Source organism: Lepisma saccharinum, chromosome 27 (assembly GCF_977018435.1).
Source record: "Lepisma saccharinum chromosome 27, izLepSacc3.1, whole genome shotgun sequence".
Taxonomy (NCBI): domain Eukaryota; kingdom Metazoa; phylum Arthropoda; class Insecta; order Zygentoma; family Lepismatidae; genus Lepisma; species Lepisma saccharinum.
In genome coordinates, this window is record NC_139255.1 from 45,446,829 (window position 1) to 45,472,717 (window position 25,889).

At 40.2% G+C, this 25,889-nt stretch overlaps 1 protein-coding gene across 2 annotated transcripts in view; it reads left to right on the forward strand.

Annotated features, from left to right (window-relative positions):
- Nucleotides 1-25,889, forward strand: part of LOC145980451 (uncharacterized) — a 359,637-nt gene that overhangs the window by 325,082 nt on the left and 8,666 nt on the right. For both annotated transcript variants that reach the window (XM_083113549.1, XM_083113548.1), the window contains exons 4-5: nt 13,637-13,728; nt 21,818-22,010. In XM_083113549.1, coding sequence (XP_082969675.1) covers nt 13,637-13,728; nt 21,818-22,010 — 285 coding nt within the window. The remainder of the gene's footprint in view (nt 1-13,636; nt 13,729-21,817; nt 22,011-25,889) is intronic.

Consider the following 25,889-nt stretch of genomic DNA (forward strand, 5'->3'; position numbering starts at 1 on the left):
TTAATTGGCATAAAGCTCTTCGATCGTATTCATAACGTACAAACCCAAACCAAACCAAACGTATGCTTTCAACAGGAGCTTGTATTCCAGGCTAGCTAGGCTATCTAGCCTGAAGTCTAGAAAGTAAAATACTGAAGATAATGGCGATTCTGAAGTTGGCAACCTGAATTCTTATGAGTTGGCAACCTGAATTCTTATGAGTTGGCAACCTGAATTCTTATGAGTTGGCAACCTGAATTCTTGGGAGTTGGTAACCTGAATTCTTGGGAGTTGGCAACCTGAATTCCTGGGAGTTGGCAACCTGAATTCTTGGGAGTTGGCAACCTGAATTCTTGGGAGTTGGCAACCTGAATTCTTAGGAGTTGTCAACCTGAATTCTTAGGAGCTGGCAACCTGAATTCTTAGGAGTTGGCAACCTGAATTCTTAGGAGTTGGCAACCTGAATTCTTAGGAATTGGCAACCTGAATTCTTAGGAATTGGCAACCTGAATTCTTAGGAGTTGGCAACCTGAATTCTTGGGAGTTGGCAACCCTGAATTCTTGGGAGTTGGCAACCTGAATTCTTGGGAGTTGGCATCCTGAATTCTTGGGAGTTGGCAACCTGAATTGTTAGGAGTTGGCAACCTAAATTTTTATAACTTTGCAACCTAACTACCGTTGGGATGGCAACGTGGCTTCCTTGAAGACTTCAAGAATGAGTCTAGTCTTCTCCCTTCCTCCATAGCCTAGAACCAGTGATGTGCCGTAGACTATGAGTTTACGTCTACATGCGTTATCTACACGTAATCTACGCATGGACGTCCGCAGGATTTTTTCCAGGGAGGGGCAAGGAAGGTATTTTTTTCCAGGGGGGGGGCCAAACAAGGCACATTTTCTCCAAAAAGTGTTGTTCTCTAAAAAAAAAACATTGCTTACATTTGAATTTATGATGTTCATGCAATAATTAACACATATTATTGTGGCAAAAATGAAATTATATGTGTGAAATACATCATTTTTGGTTGACTTTCATTTTCCAAGGGGGGCCACGGCCCCCCCTTGCCTCCCCTTCCGGACGCCCATGAATCTACGCGTACATTACATTAGGTTGTAGTTTACATAGACTACGTAGACAATCTAAAGTGCATTAAAATTAATTTTCAAGGTTTTTCATGAAAGGAAAGTGACATTTTCAACTATATTGGTTCCTAACCAAATGAAAATAATCTTATTTACAACAAATTTCTCTTCTCTTCTATCATCAACTATGGAAGAAGATAAATAGTATGCAAAAAAACAACACCAGATGGCAGTCGTGAGGCAAGAGTGGTCTTTTTCCCACAAAACACTAGAATATCTCGTATATTAGGTTTCTTCCTAGGTGAGAAATTGTTCGAATTTGGAAGAAAGATTATGAAAAGTTCTCCTCACACATCAGCAACTGATACGCAGTATAATTTTCTTTTAATTCCACGACGCCCTTTGCTAAGTCATCACCTTTCGCCATGTTGTTTACATAGATTACGTAATCTGCGTGTATAAAATAGTCTACGTGTAGAATGTAGACTATCATTGTTTACGCGTACACGCACATCACTGCCTAGAACCAGGTGTCATAGTGAGATAGCCCAGGTTTTAGACTTGGCATACGCCACTGACTTTCAAGTCTGAGTTAGTACCTGTGTATCTCAAGAGCAACAATTTTGGTAATGTATGTGCAGTCACGTATGAGCGAAGGTGTTGTAAGCATGCATAGAGACATTGAATTTTCTGTTGAGGGAGAATTTCTATAAGTGTTAAGCTCCCAAGGGGCAAGAAGCCACTGTTCTTCACTGTATAAGAGTGTAAAGGATGCGCCATCTTTAAAATGACAAAACTGGTGTTTTGAAGTTCACTTGATCAGTGTTGCTCCCTTGAGGTCGTTTTGTAAATAACAGTTGATTCCTCATGTAACTATGAACGTTTTAATTTGACTCTCCCTCGTATATAAACGAAAAAGTAACAGAAATTATATATAAAGAATTGTCCTGGAGAAATAATGAGAAGCTTAAAGTAAGCGTAATTTTAAAAAATGGCTGCCTTACAAGTAACTCCTTACTTCAAGAGCCTGAAGCCAACTGGCCTATATTGGCAAATCTTCGAATTCCTGAATCCAGGAAGTTTGGCTTTTCCCGAAGACGGGGGAGAAAGGGTTTGCAGCTGTCGAAAAAAAGATGTGTAACGAAACAATAGACTGCACAGGGGATCGATTTCATTGTTGGAACACGGCACAGACTGGCTGCGATGGTTTTATGGCTTTTCGGAACTGCCTCACATTTAGCTCTACCCTACATTTGATTCGATCAAGAAGGAGTGCTTCCTGAAATGTGGTGGAGTCTTAAAATCTCTGCCAGGAAGTGTTGGTTTATTGTTGCGAGAGCTCGGTGTTCTTTCTTATTCGCTAGGTCCTTGCTATGTTCGTATTTTTTACTTATTGGATTGAATTACCTTTAAATATCAACAAGACGAAACGAAAGTTTTAAGTCCACTTTATGCACGGATAGGCTAATCGGGACTGGACTACACTTTAAGTTGAATCCGAACCAGCGTGGAATGTACAGTCAGCGGCAAAGATAATGGTAGGCAAATTGTCCACCGCTATTTTCATTACTTCTTTATTCTACTGTGTTGTTTTAAGGAATAAAAGTATGTTGGTTCGAAGCAGGCATTGCTCTCTGCTTATTGAAGTCATTATTTCAATTCATTGTCGTCATATTGCGTAATTCAGACAGAATGAAAATGGTGGTGGGCAATTCGCCTACTGTTTTTTTTTGCCGTTGGGTGTACATCCACTGGGTACATCGCTGAGGCCCCTCAACAAGACGCGAAAAAACTTAATGTAGTACTCCCTAACCAGAGTCTGAACACAAGATCTACATCACTACACACTACATCCGAAGCACTATGTTCCTCCACGAGGTATCGAACCCTGGACTTCTTCATTACAAGGCGACGACGCTATTACTAGATCTTTCTCTCTCTTTTCTTTCTATTTCCTTCTCTACTCTCTCTCTCTCTCTCTCTCTCTGATCACCCCTGGAGGAGAGATAGGAATAAAATAGTACAGGCCATTCGGTTTGACTTGAGCTCTGGCCTTCAGCTGCGCAGAAGCCTGCCGTCAGCGCGTCGATGCGAGAGTTCCACTGAGATCAGAGTTGCTAACTGCCATAACAATTACCTATATTTATACTCTGACTTCAGAGCTTATTGTTAAAAAACGACAGTTTGAGAAAGTGACAGTTCAAGAAAAAGTAATGACAGAGGATTCTTTTTGTCGATGAAATCCCCATTGATTAAGCCCCTCGGCAAAAGAGGAATCCGCTTCCTCTCGGGGGGACAGATCGTGTTACCACGAGTAAGGTGATTGTTGACCTGTGTTTTATTCAACGGAAGCTGAGGTGAAAACTGGAATGAATATTTGAGAAAGCAAAGTGATTAATAGTCAGAGTAGAGAAGTTATCTTAACATGCATAAGTTTATAAAGATAGAAGCTGACAGTGGTCTTACGTTGAACGTGAAACAAGTGCAAAAGCGTGATACGTCAGTAAGTACTTTGAAACGAAAATGATCGCTACAAAGTAACTGGGAAGGAGTTAGTAACGCCTAACAAACCACGCACAAGAAATAAATGTAAAAGTGATGTGGACCAATTTGACAAGTCCACGACCAGGAAGGGCAGCGTGCTACTTTAGATTCGTAAGTATTTTTTTTTTTAATGACACAACAGCGTATAGCCTTTGCCAGTTTCAAGTCTAGTAGAATTGTAACTTCCGCGTATTGCAACACTGCTCCTATGAGTCACGTGACGTATCTCTTTCTTTTCCTCTTCTCTCTTCTTTATCCTCATTCCCTCTTTCTTTCTTTCTTTGCTCTTTCTCTGTCTCCATTCTCATTATTTTTCCTTAGAAAGAGAGAGAGAGAAAGAGTCATCCATCTGCGTCACCAACGAATGCGGACGATGTGCCTAATTGACTCATCTGTATACACTGGAGAAGGGTTTTGAATTAACCTTCCTACTGCAATTTCTGGGTTTACCACAAAGATGTGTGTGTTCTCTCCGTTGTATCATCTGCGGTTCATTAAACATTAAGTAAGCAACATACAAAACTCTGTAACAGATGTGTACTTTAAACTGGGTTCATAATGAAAGCTTGTTTCGGGCAGGCACGACATGCAGCTCACTTTTAAGCGAAGAGCAAAATGTACAGCTGTACTTTTTTCGTCTCTGAAACAGAAAAAAAAAGCGGGGAGACTAGAAGATATGGTTTCAAGGCCATGTGGTGCGTGGGTATAATGTGTTTACGAGACCGGGTAGGGGCGGAGAGGTGGTAGCAGTACCAGAAAGCAGACATTGATTGGAGGGTGAGTGAGCATCGAACTAGCTTATCTACCGTTCACCATTAGCTTCCATTTCAGCTGGCAGAGGACGGGATTTTATGCTGAATTGACTGCCGCATTCAACCACTGGTCTAGTCTCAAAGGAAGAGAGGCCTGCGCGCGGTGCAAACTGCAGGGGGAGCCTCGAAGCAGATCAAGCGGCGATTTCTTTGATGTTTAATCGCTTTGTTGGTCCCTTCTAGGCGCAAATCTGCTGCCCTGACTCGGCATGGTGTTCGTTTTGATCTTGAGGTACGGGCGGGTTCGTGGATTGCGATACGGGCGGGCTGGGTTCGAACTTTCTCGTCTCTGTTATTTAGCCTCGCCCCATTTTCATTCCGAGGCATATTATTTGTTCGTTATACTTTACAATGATATCAAACAACAAACACGACTTACGTATCTGTAAGTCATCAAACCACCATTCCTAAACTATCTTTCTTTTTATCTCAGCTACCCTTGATTTGGTTAATTTTACTTCACTTTTCTGCCACTTTTGGCGAAGATGAGTAATGATATGATGAAGGATCACTCGCCAAGAACACCCATGTCAGGGTGGGATTCAAACCCGAGACCCGTCGCGGCACTATGCTAACCACTCCACCACGTGCGTCGGCTGTTTCAGTTATTATACATCGCTTTTCTATCTTTTGGGTTAATCGCGACGATGCGAATGAATGATAGCTTATGAAATGGAAGAAGGGACAATGTCAATGTACCATGCCTAACAAGGGTTTGAACCTGGGACCTTTGGCTACTTAATATACATTCTAATTTGCTAAAGTCTTCAACGAGACGAGATGTTTAGACATCTGTCAAGTTCTTGGTCTCTTCTCGATAGATTTGAAATGTCCCGGGTTCGAACCCGGTGGACGCACATAGCGGTTACGATCCCACTTTAAACTGTAGGTCCAGTCCCGATTAGCTTATCTGTGCATAACAGAGAACTTAAAACTCAAACTGATGTAAAATGTATTTGTCTTCTTCCTATCTCGATTTTGAAGTCGTGATGGCCTCGATACCAATCTCTCTTTTTTTCAACCCTGTTACAAGGGTCCCAAGTTCAAGTGGCTTTGAGATATATATCTATACCCGAATCCCTTGGGGAATAAAGTGCTGTGGCTCCGTGGTGTCCACAGGTGATCAAAATGAGAATGTATGAAACAAGGGTTACTGCCGTATATACACCCTCATATCACAGGCTAAGTTGATTGTATGCTATCTCCGATTGTGTAACAGTTAACGATATCGACATGTAATGAAGGGGTCCCGGGTTCGAATCCCGTCCTGGACATGTGTGTTCTTTGGGATATAACCTACAAATCTGTAAATGATGTGACTTCAAATCTACACTCATCCTTATCTTCGCGATTAACCGAAAGTGGCATAAAAGCGAAGTAAAATGAATCAATCAAATCTCGACTGAGGCGTTTTCGTGATTCCCCTCAGTTCCTTCAGAAGAATGACGGTATAGTACCTTTAACAAACGCTACGGGTGTCTCCCTATTCCCTTGATTATTTCTCCCGCCCTTCTTTCCGTGACCCCTTCACGATAAGCGTAGTTAAGAAAATATATCAGCCGTATCAAAACAAACCGCCTCGGCTCATCTCTGGCTTCTGTTATTTTCGTGAGAGACAAACCAACCCTTTTCCTTTTATAGTACATAGTCTTTGGTAACCGCGCTGACAGGCGAAGATTAACAGGCAGCCTGTCGAAACCGAGCTTCGTTTTCGGGTTACAAGGTGTCAGCACTGCCCGTCTCGGTTCCTCGCGTGCTATGTCCCGTTGCAACACCCAGCCCCGCCGTGTCTCCCTGCAGGCACATCAGCTGACGTACGCGTCCATTATTTATCCACCTGAGACGTCGATTTGGCATTAAAAGCGATTGCTACTTCATTTCCTGCCTGTCATGTAACCTTTCCTACCTGTCGTTTCTTAACCGTCTTCTTCCGCGCGCCTCTGACTGATATATCCAGCCCTCGTCCACTGGACTTGCCTATTTCTGGAACTGTTTCTTCATTGGAAACTGAAAGACACGGTTGTAATCTTAAGACACTCTTGCATTGTAGTGTTTAGGGTTCGTTAGTCCATACAAACATAGGCGTGCGCACGGAGCGGCAAAGGGAGCAAACGCCCCCCCCCCCTAATCATGAATGTCCGCAGATTTCTTCTTTGGAGAGACAAACAAGGTATTTTTCCACGAGACATATTTCTCCGATTATAGTGTTGCCCCTCAAAAAACACCTCTTGAATTTGAAATTATCGCATTCCTGCATCCCCATTATAATAATTAATGTAAATTACTATGACAAATCGAATTATATGTGTGAAAATGTACTTTTAGGTTAACATTCTATTTCAGAGGGGGAGATGTGGCCATCCTTGGCCCCCTTCCAGACGTCCATGACCCTACATTATTAAATTTTCACCTAGAATTTTAGGATAGAGGAAACTTATCGCCGTTATTAAACGATATTATACTCTTAAAGAAAATGAAGTATTTTCAAGCCGATGAAAGTTCAAATCAACTACGGGGAAAGGCGGTGGAGTGGCGCAATCACAGGGGGACAGGGTGCATTGGCCCCCAACCTTGGACGGAAATCAATTTGAAGGGGGCAAACATGGAAGTAAAGGAAAGCAAGACTAGCAGAATCTAGCAGGACAAAAGAATTCTCAACATGAAATTAGTTTTCACGTCTATCTTGCATTATTTCTTCCAAACCGCCAAGAGCACCTGAAGGGGGACACAGAGCTGCAATTGCCCCCTCATTTCGCTCGCAATGTATGCTTTTCTAGCAGTCTTGTCAATTTCAGAGTCGTAGCTAGGGGTCGACCGGAGTTGACCCTGGTCGCCGAACGGACTAAATGAAAAAAATATATATAAAAGAGAATGCCATGGCGCTCCATGAAAGTTTTCTCGTCATATTAAATCAATACTGTGTTCATTTTGCAAAAATTTGGATCTGAAAATGTTCTTGCTCGCTTCGCTTGCAATTTATTTTTCCGTACTGCATTGTAAATTACCAGGGAGAGAAGTAAGAATAACTAAGTACTACTAGATCGGGTGGGGGTGGGAGGTGTGTATATATACACACACCCATCAATGCAATGAAACTGAAACAGTGAGATAAAATTAGAGTTTTCTGTCCTAACTGAACTTTCATCAATGCTATTGCCCCTCCTAATCACAGGTTCTGCGCACGCCTATGCATACAAACATCGTTTAGGAATTACGAAAATTTTCTTTCTCCTTTTCTCATGGATATCAGCACAGACATCATCTTCTTTGATGATGTGGATCTTCTATCCATCATGTGGAACCGCAGTGACTATTCAATGCGTAGAGAGCCAATAGCGTAGTAGCCAACCACTTTAAACTGTAGGGAAGTTTGTGCTTGAAACAATATATTTCAGACATAGACTCGATAATCCTGATGAGATCACACCATTTGACCATTTCGCGAAGGATTTAGGCAAAAAATGGCAGAAAAGCGAAGTAAAATCAATCAATCAATTAGCAGGGTATCAATTATCATCGTGTATCCTTATCCATTGAGCAGTGTTGCCAAGTCACATCTAAAATGGAGCTAAAACCAATTTTCAAGGAAACGGATTTGCGAAATCTAAAGGCAATAGTTGAAGACACAGCCCTCTTTTTGTACAGATAGGCTAATCTGGAATGCATCTACAGTTTTAAGCTGAAATAAGTTACCGACATGTGCAACCATGTACAAGCAAGTAGCGTTATCCATTGAGGTATCAGGAAAACCTTACTCATTAGACAAACGAGGAAATGGCAGTATGTTGCTATCTAACAATGTCAATGAATCGTGAAATATGATTGCGTTTTCTTGGTAATAGTAAGAAGACCGTCAACACCGAACGGCTGTTTTCACTCGGAGAGCTAAAAATCCCCTTGGAGCATTTTGAGGAGCAAACTACGAGTGCAAGGTTGCCAGATCTGCGTCCAAAAAGAACTAAGTTGGCAACACTGTCCATGAGTAACTGTATGGGGTGCATAATTTCACAAAACAATGCTTTATTTTTAGTCGTCATGCATATTATTTTCGATTACCTTGTATTTAGGAGAAACTGCATGTAAAACTAATATTTTTTCTAAGTTGCAATGACTGAACAAAAAAGCCAGGCAACTATTTTCCTATCAGACGCATTGGCGTTATGAGGAAATGATATTACGGACGAAAAGAACCTCTCCACATGAGCTACGTTGAAAGACTATCTGACCTTTTCGATGGCACGTGGATGAAGCACATTTTTCGTTCCCCGTTGAGAGGTCTTTAACTGAAGTAAATGTCAGTACACGTGCTGCCCTCTCTCGGGTGAAAGAGCAAACTTTCGGTCTTCTTCTATTCGATCATTTGTTTATACACTGTGTCAGCAATAAGGTTTAGGATCAGGAAATTGGATCTTTCTTTAAAAACTTTGGGACGTTTCAGAATTTCAGACAGGGCTGAGCCGATACAACTTGGAACCGATACCGATGACTGAAAATTGTAACAATAAATAGTTGCTGAAAATATAGATTAGTATTAGTGGGTTTGTGTTCATTCCATTTTAATTATAAGCATCAGTTTACAAGAGTTTTCATTTAAGATATTAAAAAATTACATCAAAATATAAAAATATCTTATTTTCCTGTAGTTTACGGTTATAATAATAAAAATATCTGTTATGTAATCACAAAATATACTTTTTTCACATAATATCGGTACAAAATCAATAGAAACTTCGAATTTTGTATAATTACCAAGGTAATTAGGTTTCACGAGTGCCGTGCTATATTTTTGCAGACCCAACGAATATCAAACCGCCGGAAATGTATCAGTGCTATCGGTAAACAATATTCAGCCGATACTTTCCGATACCTCTGGTATCGGCTTATATCGATACATCGGCATTGGTATCTGCTCAGCCCGGGTTCGAATCCAGGCCTTGGCATGGATGTTCTTTGCAAGTGTCCCTTCTTCAATTCCATCGTATCGGTGGCGGCGATATGGGGTGGGCGTGGAAGGCAAGTCCCCCCCCCCCACTACACTATAGCCTGTTAATGATGAGCCTTGTCTACCAAGAGAAAGTAAACTGTCCTTGCCCCCCCCCCAAAGTTTTCACATGTTTATTAACCTAATTGGGAAAAAATAGTTTCGAAACTTTTGCAGTTGAATCCGAATTTTTTTCTGTGGAAACCTGGCAACCCTGCTCTTTTCCATCAATCCACCACTCACCCACCGCACCTCTGGGACAACGAGTGGCGGCAGGATAAAGCAAATAAGCTCCCCGCTGTATCTCTCTACACAGGAATGGGTCCAGGAGGCCGTATGGGACTCAAGCGCTTGCAGCGGAGGAGTAGAAACGGCCATTAAATGCGGTTTATGTCTCCACTTATTTCGAGTCTACACATCTCTGACCTCTGCCATTTACTTAAGAAAAGATGCAAGGGAGTTTGGGACAATTGTTCCTCTCTTCTTTCTTCAAACGTTTCAATTACTTCTATTATTCTACTTTTCTGTCTTCCTCTCTCTCTCTCTCTCTCTCTCTCTCTCTCTCTCTCTCTCTCCCTGTCTCCCTCTATCTTTTTTTGTCACTCTTCCCATGGACGTCCGCAGAATTTTTTCCAGGGAGGGGCAAGCAAGGTAATTTTTTTCCAGGTGGGCAAAGGACACATATTTTCCTCCAAAATAGTGATGCCCTCTCAAAAAACACTATTTCAGTCTGAAATTATCATGTTCCTTCAATGAATTTATAATAATTAACATAAATTACTGTGATTGAAATGAAACTATGTGTGAAATATATAATTTTTACGTCTCATTTTTGTGCTGCCCATAGCCTACAGCCTAGGATAGCCTAGCGGCAAATCCCCCTGCCTTTCTCTAATCAAGGTCAGTAGTGTCAGTCCCGATTAGCCTCTCTGTGCATAAAGCGGACTTAAAAACTTTAAAAAACCTCCTTACTTTCTCGTTGTTCCACTCCCCCCCCCTCTCTCTCTCTCTGCTTCTCTTCCTTTTCCTCTACTTCCCTCTCTCTCTTTTCCATTTTGTCCCTTCTCTCTCTCTCTCTCTTTCTTTTCCATCTTTGTCCCTTCTCTCTCTCTCTCTCTCTCTTTTGTTCTATCTTCGTTCCTTTCTCTCTCTCTCTCTCTCTCGTGCTATCTTCTCTCCACATCTCATCTCTATCACTCGAATTCTCTTTCTCTGCATCTCGCTTCCACCCAACCTCCCCCTCCCTCTCCCCTCCGCATGCCCTTCTACACATGGTTCCATCTCTCACATATACAGACCGGAAGACACCAGCTCGAGCCTGCGAGACGAAGATAAGAATATTAAGACACTGCTCCAGCGTAAACGTCACTGGATTTTTTAAGCAGTGAAATTACGACCTATTAACTCCTCCCGCGGCATCCTTCAATGACCCACAGAAGAAACACTTTAAGACGATTTTGCATTTAATAACCCGAAACAGGCCTTTCTACCCCGCCATTATTCGACAAATTTCATATCAGTTATTCCTGAGGACTTTCCTTTTGCGCGCTGCGTACGTAATAATGAGTGCAAGATATTCAATGAAAATATATTTCACATTCCCAGACTGTATCAGGCACATGAATCAGTATATTAAGCACAATTTATTAGTACTAAATGTCTAACTTAATGATGATTTAACAGTTTTATGAACTGAATTTAATAACCGGAAAAGTAGTATAAAAAGCCTAACATACGCGTGATTGTTATATGTTTGTTATTTTGTGAATGCATCTGTAAGCTATTCACAGCTGGGGCTGGCACGCCTGCCTCGCGCAAGGGACGCTGGGAAACAGTTACACAAGATGGCGGCAACCTTACAGGAGTGCTCCAAGCTGGAGTAGCGAAGTGTCGTGAGATTTTTGTTGAGTGAAGGCGTGAAACCGATAGAAATTTATCGTCGCATGACACTTCCGTACGGTGACAACTGTATGAGTCGATCACAAGCAGTGATGTGCCGTAGACTATAAGTTTACGTCTACATGCTTTGTCTACACGTAATCTACGCGTAGATTACATTGGGTTGTAGTTTACATAGACTACGTAGACAATCTAAAGTGCATTAAAATTAATTTTCAAGGGTTTCATGAAAGGAAAGTGACATTTTCAACTATATTGGTTCCTAACGAAATTAAAAGAATTCTATTTACAACAAAATTTCTCTTCTCTTCTATCATCAACTATGGAAGAAGATAAATAGTATGCAAAAAACAACAACAGATGGCAGTCGCGAGGCAAGAGTGGTATTTTTCCCATAAAACAATAGAATATTCCCTATATTAGGTCTCTTCCTAGGTGAGAAATTGTTCGAATTTGGAAGAAAGAGTATGAAAAGTTCTCTTCACACATCAACAACTGATACGCAGTATAATTTTGTTTTACTTCCACGCCGCCTTTTGCTAAGTTATCACCCTTCGCCATGTTCTTTACATAGATTACGTAATCTATGTGTATAAAATAGTCTACGTGTAGAATGTAGACTATCATTGTTTACGCGTAGACGCACATCACTGATCACAAGTGTACGAGTGGGCTGAGAAGTTCAAACCAGTGTTGAAGATTCTCCGCGTCCAGGTCGCTCTGTCACTGCAGTCACGGAAAGCAAACATTGCTCAAGTGGAGGACTTGATACCGGAGATGATTTGCCTCTCCTTCCCCGCCGTTACGTCATACGTACAGTGCCCAGAGGTCATAATGTAAACAGTACCACTTACTCCAACCTTTTGCGCGAAAAACTGAAACCAGCCATTGTGCAGAGACGACGTGGTCTGGTGTGCTTTTGCTCCATGACAATGCGAGACCAAACACTGCCAGTGTGACATTGTCTACCATCGAGAACCTAAAGTTTGAGTGCTTACCCTCCATATTCACCTGATCTCGCACCACCTTTGGCCCACTGAAAATGCACTCAGCGGATCGAGGTTCCAGAATGACCACGAAATCCAGTCAGTGGTACATGAGTGGTTACGCACGCGTCCAAAAGATGTTTTCCCCTGTGGAATCAGTGCCCTTATCAAGCGCTGGCGTAGGTGCATTGAACTAAAAGGGGCGGGGGGTATTATGTTGAACATACATAGTACTGTAGATCTTTTGTTAACTGTAATAAATATTTGTTAGAACATATTTCCGGTTATATATTGAATGAGCCTTATCCATTCACCACATAACTCTTCAACCTTATCACCAAACAAATCATTAGTGATACAATTACTTTACTGCATAATTCATTAACATAAAACACTGACAGTATTTTTGTTAGAACAAATATTAACAAATTTTACAGGTTATATACGTAATTCAGTCAAAATACTGTATACCACAAACTAATTTATGAAAACAATTATTACCCTCATAATACAACCACTCTCACTATATTTATTTACACCATAAATTCGTTTACCAGAAATATATTGCCCACATAATATGACCACTCTTTCTCTCTCTCGTTATCAAAATAATAATTAACAATATAATTTATGCCAGAAATTAATTTAACAGAAAAATACACTGTCCACATAATATTATCAGTCTCTCACATTAACAACATAATAATAAATAACCGTGCAATGTATACCACGAGTTAATTTATGAAAAAAATACCCACATAAAACAACTACTCTCTAACCACATAATGTAGCTATACTATAAATTAATTTATAAAAAAATATTACCCACGTAATGAACAATACTTTCATTAGCAACATAATAATTACCACAAATTTATTTATCAGAAAATTTATTACACACATAATACAATCATTTTCTCTCTATCAATAATAATTAACCATGAAATTTATTTTCCAATTACCACGTGCTTTAACCAAATAAGTTTCTGTTCAGTATTCTGCTGGTATTGTTGTTTTGAGGAGCAACAATGAATGAAAAGAAAATCTCGTCAAACTTTTCTCCTTTCTTATGCAACAATGAAGGCAATTGTAACGAACAATTAAGTAATAACAAAGCACTAGAGAAGTTAATTATTTAATTTTCAATTGTTGAATGCATGTACCAGTTACCCAGTAACCGGAAGGTTTTCAGGTTAGCGTAAAAGAGAGAATATTCATTGCAAACATGAAATTCAAAATTTCATTTTGAGAATTGCTGAAAATTTCGCACAATTCCATGCAAGTCTGGCCACAATTTGAACACAACCTCTGTGATTATCTAAGAACATAAGTGTATTTTCCCTTCTTTGTTGCAGATGACGAATTCGGAGAGAAAAATGTGTCTGTCCTTTTGAACGGAGAAGAATCCGAGCTTATTTTTATAGATCATCCGAGCGCCGAAATGTCGGTAAGTACACAAAGCAAGAAGATGTTATGATTTCTAACTTGTAAACAGTAAGTTATAAAAGTATTCATTTCTAATACAGGTAGCATGATGCAATTAACAGTTAGATATTTAGAATTAAAGATTACATGTAGATCAGTGGCGTCTTCTGAAAATTTGAGTCAGTTTAACGCAACAAATCTTATTTATTCAGGGTGGCTACTCGCCGGAAATTCCGGGAATTCTGCTTGAATTACTGGCTCCAGGAATTCTGCATGAATTTTTCTCCGTGCACGTGAAAAATTGCAATTATTAAAAATCCAAACCCCTTTGATTGTATACATATTTATAAATGCCCTGAGGCATGTTTTTACAGTTTATTTTTTTTTCTTATCGAGGAAGGAAAAGAAAAGAAAGCTGTGTGAAAAATAAAACAGAATTCTCTGAATCTGTTTGCTTTGTTAGTGCCCCTTGCAGAACAATCTATCTCACAGACGGAAGATTATTACAAGATATCTTGAATATGATAGGTAAATTTTAGTCTGAAGTTCTTATACAATTAACAATTTATCGTAGATTCGAATACCGTAACATTTGCGACTTGTGTTTGTAGATACATTTCGAGTCTGTGTATGTGAAATGGCAAATGTGAACTCCGAACCTAAACTTAAATATATTTTAAATATATATACCCTTTAGTTGACTGTATCAGGTCAGTCAAAAAGTAAGTGCAATCATTTTTCTTTTATTTTCCACAGCAACAATAGAAAACTTACAATGATATCATTTTCCAACATAGTCCGTCCCCCTGCACTTCAATACACTTGGTCCAACGTTCCACAAGCTTTCCGATACCCTGCGAAAAAAAGGTTTTCGGTTGAGCAGCAAGCCACGTATGCACCGCTTCCTTCACCTGTTGATCTGTGTCGAATCGACGGCCACTTAAAGCATCTTTAAGTGGACCGAACAGATGGTAATCCGACGGGGCGAGATTGGGACTGTATGCAGGATGCTCTAACACCTCAAAGCCCAGATTCTGAAGAGTTTGAGTGGTGTTGGCGGCGGTATGAGGACGCGCGTTGTCATGAAATAAGAGAATGCCTTCCGACAATCGACCTCGTCGTTTGCTTCGAATTGCAGGCTTCAACTTGTTCGAAAGCATATCACTGTATCGTTCACTGTTTATTGTTGTCCCCTTTTCAACATAATGTTCCATAATTACCCCTTCTGAGTCCCAAAAAAGTGTGAGCATCACTTTTCCTGCAGAGTGTTGACGCTTGACTTTTTTCACTGGAGATCAGTGATGTGCGTCTACGCGTAAACAACAATAGTCTACATTCTACACGTAGATTAGGTAATCTATGTAAACAACATGGCGAAAGGTGATAACTTAGCAAAGGGCGCCGTGGAATTAAAAGAAAATTATACTGCTTATCAGTTGCTGATGTGTGAAGGCAACTTTTTATACTCTTTCTTCCAAATTAGAACAATTTCTCACCTCGGAAGAAACCTAATAGAAATATTCTAGTGTTTTCTTGGGAAAAAGACCACTCTTGCCTCACGACTGCCATCTGTTGTCTTTTTTGCATACTTGTTGTCTTCCATAGTTGATGATAGAAGAGAAGAGAAATTTTGTTGTAAGTAGGATTCTTTTCATTTCGTTAGGTATATAGTTGAAAATGTCACTTTCCCTTCATGAAACCCTTGAAAATTAATTTGAATGCACTTTAGATTGTCTACGTAGTCTATGTAAACTACAACCCAATGTCATCTACGCGTAGATTACGTGTAGACAACGCATGTAGACGTAAACTTATAGTCTAGTATCATCACTGCTGGATATTCAGGGTGTTTCCATTCCATGCTCTGGCGTTTGCTCTCAGGTTCGAAGTGATGGATGCATGTTTCATCTCCAGTGATGATTCATTTCAAAAAGGCTTCACCTTCGTTAGCATGTCTGTCCATTAATTGCAGACAGATTCTTCTTATTCTCGTCAGTGAGTTTCTTAGGGACCCATCTCCCACAGACTTTATGAAAGTTGAGCCTGTTGTGGATAATTTCAAATGCAGAACCATGACTAACGTGCATATGGTTTGCCACTTCATCAACAGTCACTCGTCGGTTATTCAGAACCAGCTCACTGACTTGCTCAATGTTGTCATCAGTAGTGGATGTGGCTGGACGATCTGCTCTTTCCTCGTCCTTCACACTTGTTTGACCGCTTTTGAACATTTCAATCCACTGGTAAACACTTCGCAGCGGTAAAACATTGTCACCGTATTGTGCCGAAAGTCTTCTATGGATTTCAGCTCCCGGTACACCTTCAGACCACAAAAAACGGATTACAGAATGCTGTTCTTCTGTGGTGCACACGGACAGTGGCGCAGCCATGTTTACTTGGCAACACTGCAGAGCGAACTGAAGTGATGACGCTGTAACCTGCCACAGGCGAAGACAACGATACTATCTATCGGATTGCGAGCTCAGAAAGCTGTTCAGCCAACCTACGGAAGAAAAGAAAAACATTGCTTTTACTTTTTGACTAACCTAATATTTTAGTTAGAATTTTTTGGTACAGTGGAATCACACAGACCCTTTACAATGTTAATATATTTTTGAGTGTATGTGTATAGTGGTGAGAGGCGATAATACTTAAGGATGAAATAGAGAAAACATCTGCTTGAATTTTTGGAAAATTCGCCTTTAAAACCGGGAATTATACTTGAATTTTACCATGCTCCAAGAGTAGCCACCTTGTTATTATGCACCGCACCTAGATTAATTAGATGCAATAGAATTAAGTCACCAATGGAAGTGAAATGAAAACAGATGCCCGACAACTTCAAATTTTGCGGCAATTTAGATATTTTTCATAAAAATTTTACCTAAAATTGGATCTGGATTCCCCTTCACCAAGGAGAAGTTCCTGCATGTAGCAACACTGTCTCTGCCAAGCGCGGCACAGAACGTAGGAAGAAACAAGCCAATAGCCACCCGCTCACTTTTCTTACAGGAAGCCCGGGCATCCGAAGGGTACGATGCAGAACGAACAGTGGCGTACATTAACCAGTCTTTAAGTTCTTTAAATAACTTACTTAAATTCTGGTTTAGAAGCTTGCTTTAATAGTTTGCATAATATATAATAAGCAATTAAGCTTATGCTAAATTTTACAAGAAATGTTGATTTACCGGCTGCAAACTTGGTAACGTGAAGAATACGCAAATTCAACAGCTATTTAGCTATTTTTATGGGATAGAAAACTTTTTGATTCTACCTTCTCTCCCAAAGTTAAGTCCCAAGTTCGTCTCTGCTTCCTCAAACTTGATGCCTCAAGTTACCCCCATGTTATTAGGTCCACTTTGCGATTTTGACTTCAGTATTACCAGGTGCAAATACTGGTTGTCTGCTTCTCTTAGCAAGTTGATAAGTGGCGTCATCTCTCCATGCAACATTTCACACTTATATCGCTACCAATCACAAGAAACTAACATTTCAAGGTTAACAGTGTTGCTTCCCTTAAAGCATTTCCTCAGCTTTTCCTCAGCCTTCCACGATTCCCCCCAGTTGTTGAGATTGTTCCAAAAAAGCTCTGGAGATTTATCTCACGGTTTCTCCTCCACTTCCAGAAGAAACTGCACTCTGACACACTTTCTCCAGTCTATTTTTAACTCCCCCTATCTCCTCCTGAACCCCTTGAAAGATGTTATGACAGGCGTCGGAGGGGCAGCGAAACGGACCCTGAGGAGTTGTAATGGTTCCTCGGGCAGGTAGTAAGATCGCGAAGTGGGATTATCAAAGGAGCACTCACGCAATATATGGTGCAGCGTACTCCATCATCTGGTTCTTACGTCAATCCTACGAGAAAAAACAGCGGCGCGTGTCTGGTGCGTATCGTAAAAAGGAGGTTTATTCCCTCCTTCTGGTGTGGAGAGAAGAGATTCGTTAATAGCAGAGAAACAGTCGCTTGGAGAAAGTAGGTCTGTGCCTTTCCACGAGTCGATATAAATGGTGCTCCTTTCGTTGTTGTTTTGAGGGATGTCCTGAATACTGATGAGAATACGGTGTTCTGAGAAGTTCAGATAACATCCAATGGAAGCTTAAAACCCATGAGATGTAGCCTACTGGAAGATTTCAAATACTGAAAACCAAATTGTGGGAAGTATTGAAAACTTGACCATGAGAAGTATGCAACACATGACTATGAGAAATACTGAAAAACTTACCACAATTTGCTTTATTTTACTTCGCTTCTTGTGCCACTTTTGGCTAATTTGCGAAGATGTGGATGAGTGATGACATGATGAAATTGATGAGTGGACACTCACAAACATCCATGCCCAGGACGGGTATCGAACCCTAGCGTCGCAGCGCGATTTGCTAACCACTCCGCCACGGGGGCCGGCTGAAACCAATGATAAGTACGTAAAATTTGGTCATGAGATGTGCTGAAAACCTAACTATGAGAAGTGCTGAAAACATAACTATGAGAAGTATTGAAAACTAGATCATGAGAAGTTCTGAAAACCTAACTATGAGAAATATTGAAAACTGGACCATGAGATGTTCTGAAAACCTAACTATGAGAAGTATTGAGAAGTAGACCATGAGATGTGCTGAAAACATAACTATGAGAAGTATTGAAAACTAGATCATGAGAAGTTCTCAAAAACCTAACTATGAGAAGTGCTGGAAACCTAACTATGAGAAGTGAGAAGTATTGAGAACTAGACCATGAGATGTGCTGGAAACCTAACTATGAGAAGTGAGAAGTATTGAGAACTAGACCATGAGAAGTGCTGGAAACCTAACTATGAGAAGTGAGAAGTATTGAGAACTAGACCATGAGATGTGCTGGAAACCTAACTATGAGAAGTGAGAAGTATTGAGAACTAGACCATGAGATGTGCTGGAAACCTAACTATGAGAAGTGAGAAGTATTGAGAACTAGACCATGAGAAGTGCTGAAAACCTAACTATGAGAAGTATTGAAAACTAGATCATGAGAAGTTCTGAAAACCTAACTACTGTATGAGAAGTATTGAAAACTGGCCTATGAGAAGTGCTGAAAACCTAACTCTGACAAGTATTGAAAACTGGACCATGAGAAGTTCTGAAACCTAACTATGAAGTATTTAGAAATTCACCATGAGACGTACTGAAAACTTTATTATGAGAATTGTTTAAAACTTAACCATGAGATGTACTGGAAACCAAAGTATGAGTATTGAAGACTTTACCATGAGAAGTGTCGAAAACTTGATCAAGTGAAATGATGAAAACCTGACAGTAAGAAGTACTGAAAATCGGACCATGAGAATTACTAAGATCCTGACCATGAGGAATACTTGAAATCTGACAATGAGAAGTGCCGAAAACTTGTCCATGTGAAATACTGAAAACCTAATTATGCGAAGTTGATTGACAAGCGTGACCATACGAGGGTCACTATTTATATTTTGAGCCTAACAATGAAAAAACAGGAATTTGGCATTGAAAACTGCTTTATTGTTTTTCGAAGTATTCTCCTTTATGGTCAATACACTTTTGAATTCGTTCGAACCATTTGTCAAAGCAGTTTTTCCAATCTTCTTGAGACACCTACATAATATGGTTTTTGAACGCATCAACGGCGTCTTCCGCTGACGAAAATCGTTGTCCACGCAATTTATTCTTGACATTCGGGAACAAGAAGAAGTCATTGGGTGCCAAATCAGGACTGTACGGCGGATGACCCATCAATTCGATTTTTTGACTGTTCATAAAGTCGGTTGTTAGACGAGATGTGTGACAGCTGGCATTGTCTTGATGAAGAATGATCCGACGGCGTTTGTTTGTTTTCCGTATTTGACCGAAGACCTCTGGCAAACAAATTGTTGTGTACCATTCAGAGTTGACCGTTCTACGTTCCTCTAAAGGCACAGTTGCCACATGACCAGTTTTCCCGAAAAAACAGGCGACCATTTGTTTCGATGTGCTTCGAGCGCAAACAACTTTTGTTGGATTGGGTTCATCTTGAAACACCCATACAGTCGACTGCTGTTTACGTTCCGGCTCATATGCATATATCCATGATTCATCACCTGTTACAATCTTATATACGTCTTTTGAAGCACCACGATTGTATTTATTGAGCATTTGTTTGCACCAATTGACGCGAGCGTCTTTTTGAGTTTTTGTCAAATTGTGTGGGATCCAACGAGAACATACCTTTCTCACAGCTAAATGATCATGTAATATTTTATATATGCTGGTGGAACTAATGCCTATGGTTGCCTCATTCTCACAGTATGTCACATGACGATCTTGCAGTATTAGGTTTTGCACATCATCAATGTTTTCTTGAACAACAACTGATTTTGGACGACCTTCGCGAATCTCGTCGGTGAGCGAATGGCGGCCACGATTAAATTCGTTATACCAGCGTTTCACAGTGGCAAAGGATGGGGCTTCATCGCCAAATGTGGAAGTAAGTTGATCGATGCACTCTTGTCTTGATAATCCACGTCCAAAATCGTAAAAAATTATCGCACGAAAATGTTCACAAGTTAATTCCATTTTATTGTTGTCGCACAATCTCCAAGGCAACATAAACAACACAAATGAAGCTATTGACAAAACATTTGAAGTACGTATGGTCAATAATGCCAGACGATTCCATGCAAACGTCAAAACGCGCCTAACTTCAATCAGTGTTGCCAAGGCTCAAAATATAAATAGTGACCCTCGTAACAAGTGCATAAAAGTTAAGCGGCTTGGAAATCTTGAATGGATAATCGAGGTTTCACTACCAACATTATACCTATACTCTAGCGTAAGTTCAAAATATTTTATTTTAAAGTAGGATTTTGTAAGAAGAAATCAAGCATTGTTTAACTAAGCACCAGTAAATTACTTTTCTTGTAAGGGTATAATTACATATCCATGTCAAAGTTGTACTCTATTTGCATTTATTTATCCTTGGCTTAATTTTAATGTTAATGATAGGCATAATACTGTTTACACGCACGGCCATGAAAACAGGCAGCTGGGCAGAATTGCGCTGGTGCCACGTGTGGGAAAAACAAAGCGAGAGTGGGACAAAAGTTGCTGTTTCCCGCGCACTGTGTGGCAACGTCAACCGGGCTGCGTTGCTTAGTTCGAGCGTCAGACTGACCTCTCTCCGGGGCACTTTTGTGTCGTCCCTGACCTTTCGAGCAAATGCTGTTAGTTTGTATCACATGGATTACAAAGACCAACTCTACAACGAGATTTTTCATTCTCTTAAACCTCCGAACCCATGGGGTTATGATCCGACGTGGCAACAGCGCGAGCTTCTGCCACCCGCCTAATTTCACGGCCGTAAGTTTAGTGTTTTAAATTCCAAGTCTATGTTATCTAAAGAGTTACTTTACCCAGTGTATTTACTGTATATAATTCCCAAACATAACTTATGATATCTGTTAAACTGCAGTTAAACTGGAAAGAGTGTAGCTGTCCAAGGTATTTCTTGACTTTGTATACAAATATAAAGTTGTTAAATGTTAGAATAAGGCGTGGGTCCTGATACAAATTTTCCTTTCGAAGTCAACATATATTTAATCAAGAATATCTTAGGAATATGTGGTTAGGCAGCAAATGTGTTCAGTCGAGTATGCGAGGTGTGTTCAAAATTTCCAGATCTTGATTAATGAACCTTGGCGTGTCTAATATACATGAACATTTTTTCCGAAGTTTAGAAATTTCTTCTTGCTTTCCATGCTCTCTAAATGCAATTTTGCAAGAGGGTAAAGGCTGGTGTTTGATTAAGTTCTGAGCTCGCAGAGACAGAAAAAGTAGGAAAGGGACTGACGCAAATTATGACATGCGCAAGGGGACTATACTATCACTCGGCGCAGTCAACGCATAAGCTACGAGGAAAGCTACCTTACGACGCTGGCGCCATCTGTGACGGGCTCGGACTGCACAGTGTACCACTGCGTTCATCTGAGTCCTGGAAGTTTTGGAACGCACCTCGAACATAGGGATTGATATATAGAATAAAGATATGGGGTGTTTGGGCATTAGCGGGTCACAGGTTCAACCGAACTGACTGCTTGAACTCACTCCAGCGCCGTCGACTTTCTCGTTCACAGCCGGAGAACTGCATATCAACTTACGAACCCCAAGCTTACGTCGTCGTCTATTCCATTGCTGACAGAGCCAGTCTCCTCTGCGCCGAGGAAACGCTGCAGTATCTGTGGAAGAGTGACTCGTTCAGCACCAAAGCTGTTATTCTCGTCGGCAACAAAACGGATCTCGTCAGAAGTCGGGCTGTCACAACCGAAGGTGAGTCTATTCCTCCTTACTAAATGTTTATGTGAACCTACACTCAGGAGTCCTGCATCTCTGAAACCAACTAATCATACACAAAGTAGAAAAAGTAGACACAAAACAAGAGAGAAGTATCGAATTCAGGCTCAAAAGAGGAATAGAAGGCACCAAGCAGAGCAAGTATGTTAACACCATTAAGCCTTGTTTCCATGATTTGAAAAACTCAATATGCTGACCAAGGCAGTAATTTATTTCATTATAAAACATAAACTAAACGTAACGTTTCAACCTTCTAGCAAGGTCTTCTTCAAACTCTGCACCAAGTACAAATGGAACAAGATACAAAAACTGGACGATATATATACACAAACATTACTCCCCTCCAGACTATTAGAAAGTTGTTCCGGAACATTCTAGCAGGTGGCTTTCCCTTGTCAACTGTACTTTCATCTGAAAGTGAATGTGGTTGGACTCTTTATCTCACGCTCTTTTTTCTTCATTCTTCATTCTTCTTCCTTCTTCTCTCCTCTTTCTCTCTTGTCCTTTCCACTCTTTCTAACACCTTCTTCCTGTCTTTGTTTATCTTCAGTCCCCCATTCCAGTTCATTGTGTCTTCTTCACCTTTCTTCTCTATTTCCTTGGCCTCCTTCCATTTTCTCACTAGTATGCTCTTCTCCCTTCCTATCTGCTTAGCCTCATCCCACTCTATGTCATGTCCTGTTTCTCTCGTGTGTTTAAATATCGCATTTCTCTCTCTCTTAAGTCGTACATCATCCCTATGGTATTACTGCCTTGGTCAGCATATTAAGTTTTCAAAGTATTGTAAGAATATTTTTTACATAAAAATCTTTCAATTGTGAAACCGACCCCGAAAATGAACTCCTAGTTAATGCTACTGTATATGAGTATGTCTCTTCCTTCCTATTTTTCTGGCGTTACAATGCCAGAGTCCCGGGTTCGAATGTCTGGGCATTGGTATTCCTTGTAAGTGTCCCTTCATCAATTTCGTTGTCGCGATTAGCCAAAAGTAGAAGAAAAGCCACTCAAAATAACAACATTTAATCAAAAACTTATTTTTATCTTTCTTCTTTCTTTATCCCAGTATATTTCTGGGGCCTCCCCGATGGCGCAGTGGTAGCGTCGTAGCCTTGTAATCAAGGGATCCCGGGTTCAATACCCGGTAGAGGCACAAGTGGTTCGGATCCCACTGTAGGTCCAGTCCCGATTAGCCTTACTGTGCATAAAGTGGACTTAAAACACTAAATCAATCCAATCCCAGTATATTTCTCTTTTGCAGACTTTCTCTCTCTCTCTCTCTCTCTCTCTCTCTCTCTCCCTCTCTCATGTGTTCATATGTAGATGTACACACTACTGTACATAGAAAAGTGAAAACTGTAGGCTCGACCAGGACTTGAATCCGGGTCTCTGGCATACCGTGTCGTTACTATACCAATTAAGTTACCTACTCAGCCCGGATTTTGCCTGATATTTCGCCTCGCTGGCTCAGTAACTTAGTTAATTCGGGTTCGGCTCCTGAGCTGTCTGCAGTTTACATTTAAATTTCTACACACATACACACACACACACACACACACACTGACTTGTCTCCGACTGTGATGCTGCAACTTGCTGTCAAGCCCCAACATTGGTGCATGCCGTTCCTCGCCCCTTTCCTCCAGCCGAGAAGAAACCTTAACTCGTCTTCGAATCGGACACAGCCGTCTAAGGCATCGTCATTTCTAAAAAGGGCTGGAACCTACTCTGTGCCGTGTTCTGTCGTTTTGTTCGGCACATCCTTCTCGAATATGACTATTTTCATTTCCTAAGAAAGAGACTTCCCAGACCTTTATCATCCATGTTGGATGATGAGTGTTTTAGCTAATGCTTTTAGTGTGTCCTTATATTTTTTTAATATGTCCTCTGCAGGTCCCTTTACAACCTTTCTCAAGAGACTTTTTACACCCTTTTTACACCCTTTTTAAACTTTATGATAGAGGATTTTAGGTAAGGGAATTCCCCCGTATATGCCAATGGACCCAAAACTTTTAATTCATCACCATCATCAACTGGATGTATTGTCTTTCAGATAGTAATGACTTGAACTATCACACCTTGAGTGCATGCACATCACAACCATGGGCGTCGCCGGAAAGTTTTGCGGGGGCGGGGGGGGTTTGACAAATGATAAAAGTTGAATAGCAGAAAAAATAACAATGAGGATTATTACAATGGTTATTAATGCCATTATACAATAATAAATATTATAAAGTAATAAAAACAAATTTTATTCGAAATAATAATAATTATTATATAAATGGGGAGACTCGATTCACCAAGTGAATACCAACACAACTATTTTCTATTATTTATTTTGCTTTTTATGCAGTTAGTATCTGAAATGCATTTTTCATATTAACTTTTGCATGTCTCGTTCAAGAAAAAGCTTTAAATTTTAGGGGGATTTTTTATTCATAAACGTTGTTGTGTGACCTCTCACCTACAGCTGTAGTTATTAGAATTTTGAAAACTGTGGAACCATTTGTTCTTTGGATGAAATGGTAGAATGTAACCTTGTTGCTGTATTTATCCCTCGATCCAATGCATTTTTACTTTGATTACTTTGTTCGAATACTAACTAAATGAACTTTTTTCTGTTCATAATTCAACAGTTTGTGACGTAGGTGAAGCACACCTATTAACACGTAGTCAACACAGCAGTTGCTTCAAACGTATTATTCTTACTTGCTCTGTTTGGTGTATGAACTAACCACACGATTGTTTTTTTTAGTTTTTGTTAATATTTTGGAATATTTGTGACTTTCACTACTTTCCATTGGTGATACACTCGTTCTTTTTTCTGATAAGAGTATCTAACTGATCTCATAGAAATCAATAACATTGCTGCACACCTACAAATTTTGTCTAAATTCCACTAATCAATGTGAACGTCGATCTTCCATCAGTTAATACCCTGATCGACCAACCTCTATGTACTTATCTTGATTATGCACGTAGATCTGGCAACATGGCACTCGGTGTTGGTGCTGCCATTTGTTATCGAAAAATTACAGCAAAATCACCTTTAGTACGGCCTTAACAATAAGAGTAACAAACCTTCGGCTATCTTGTAGCTTTAAATGAATGATGTCAATTTCCAGGGGAGGTCCAGAGACCCGTTCGACGTATGTGTGTCTTATTCAATTAATCATGGTAGCCGCTAGCGAGAGAAACAAATATTGATATGTGGAGAGAAAGGAAAAAGCAATTTCCTGGCCCGAGAAGCATTAGCTGAGAAATTCCCTCGCTTTTCTGCGAGAGGTGGTGACCCCATTGGCACCCGAGAAAAGCCAATCTCGCCCCTTGCCTTCCTAATCAATGCTTTTCACCTGGCACAGCTAAGCCCCACCACAAAGGCCGACACCCGATTTCGCGGCATTCATACATATAAATACAGCTTCAGTCGGGCTCTTGGGTTGAGGGGGGAGTTCCTACCATGAGGAAAAAACGTTCTGCGTGAACTCCGTTATCGGGAAGGGTTCTGTTTATATATAGTCCTCAGTGTTTGGAAGCCACAGTTACTATTTTAGAAAAACTTGAATAGAAGTAATAACAACAATAATTATTATTATTATCATTGTTATGATTATTATTATACAATAAAAACTACTATAATCTAATAGAAATAAACAAATTTTACTCCAAATTTAAATATTATTATGATCATTATTATTTTTATTGTATCCTTGGGGAGAGTTTTCAATACGATTCACCAAATGAGTTAATATTCAGCATTAAATGTTCTTTATTCTCTTTTTTACATTTCATATAGAGTCATGCATAGTTAATCTGTTTTGTTATTAACTTTTACGTACCTCGTTCATGAAAAAGCTTAAA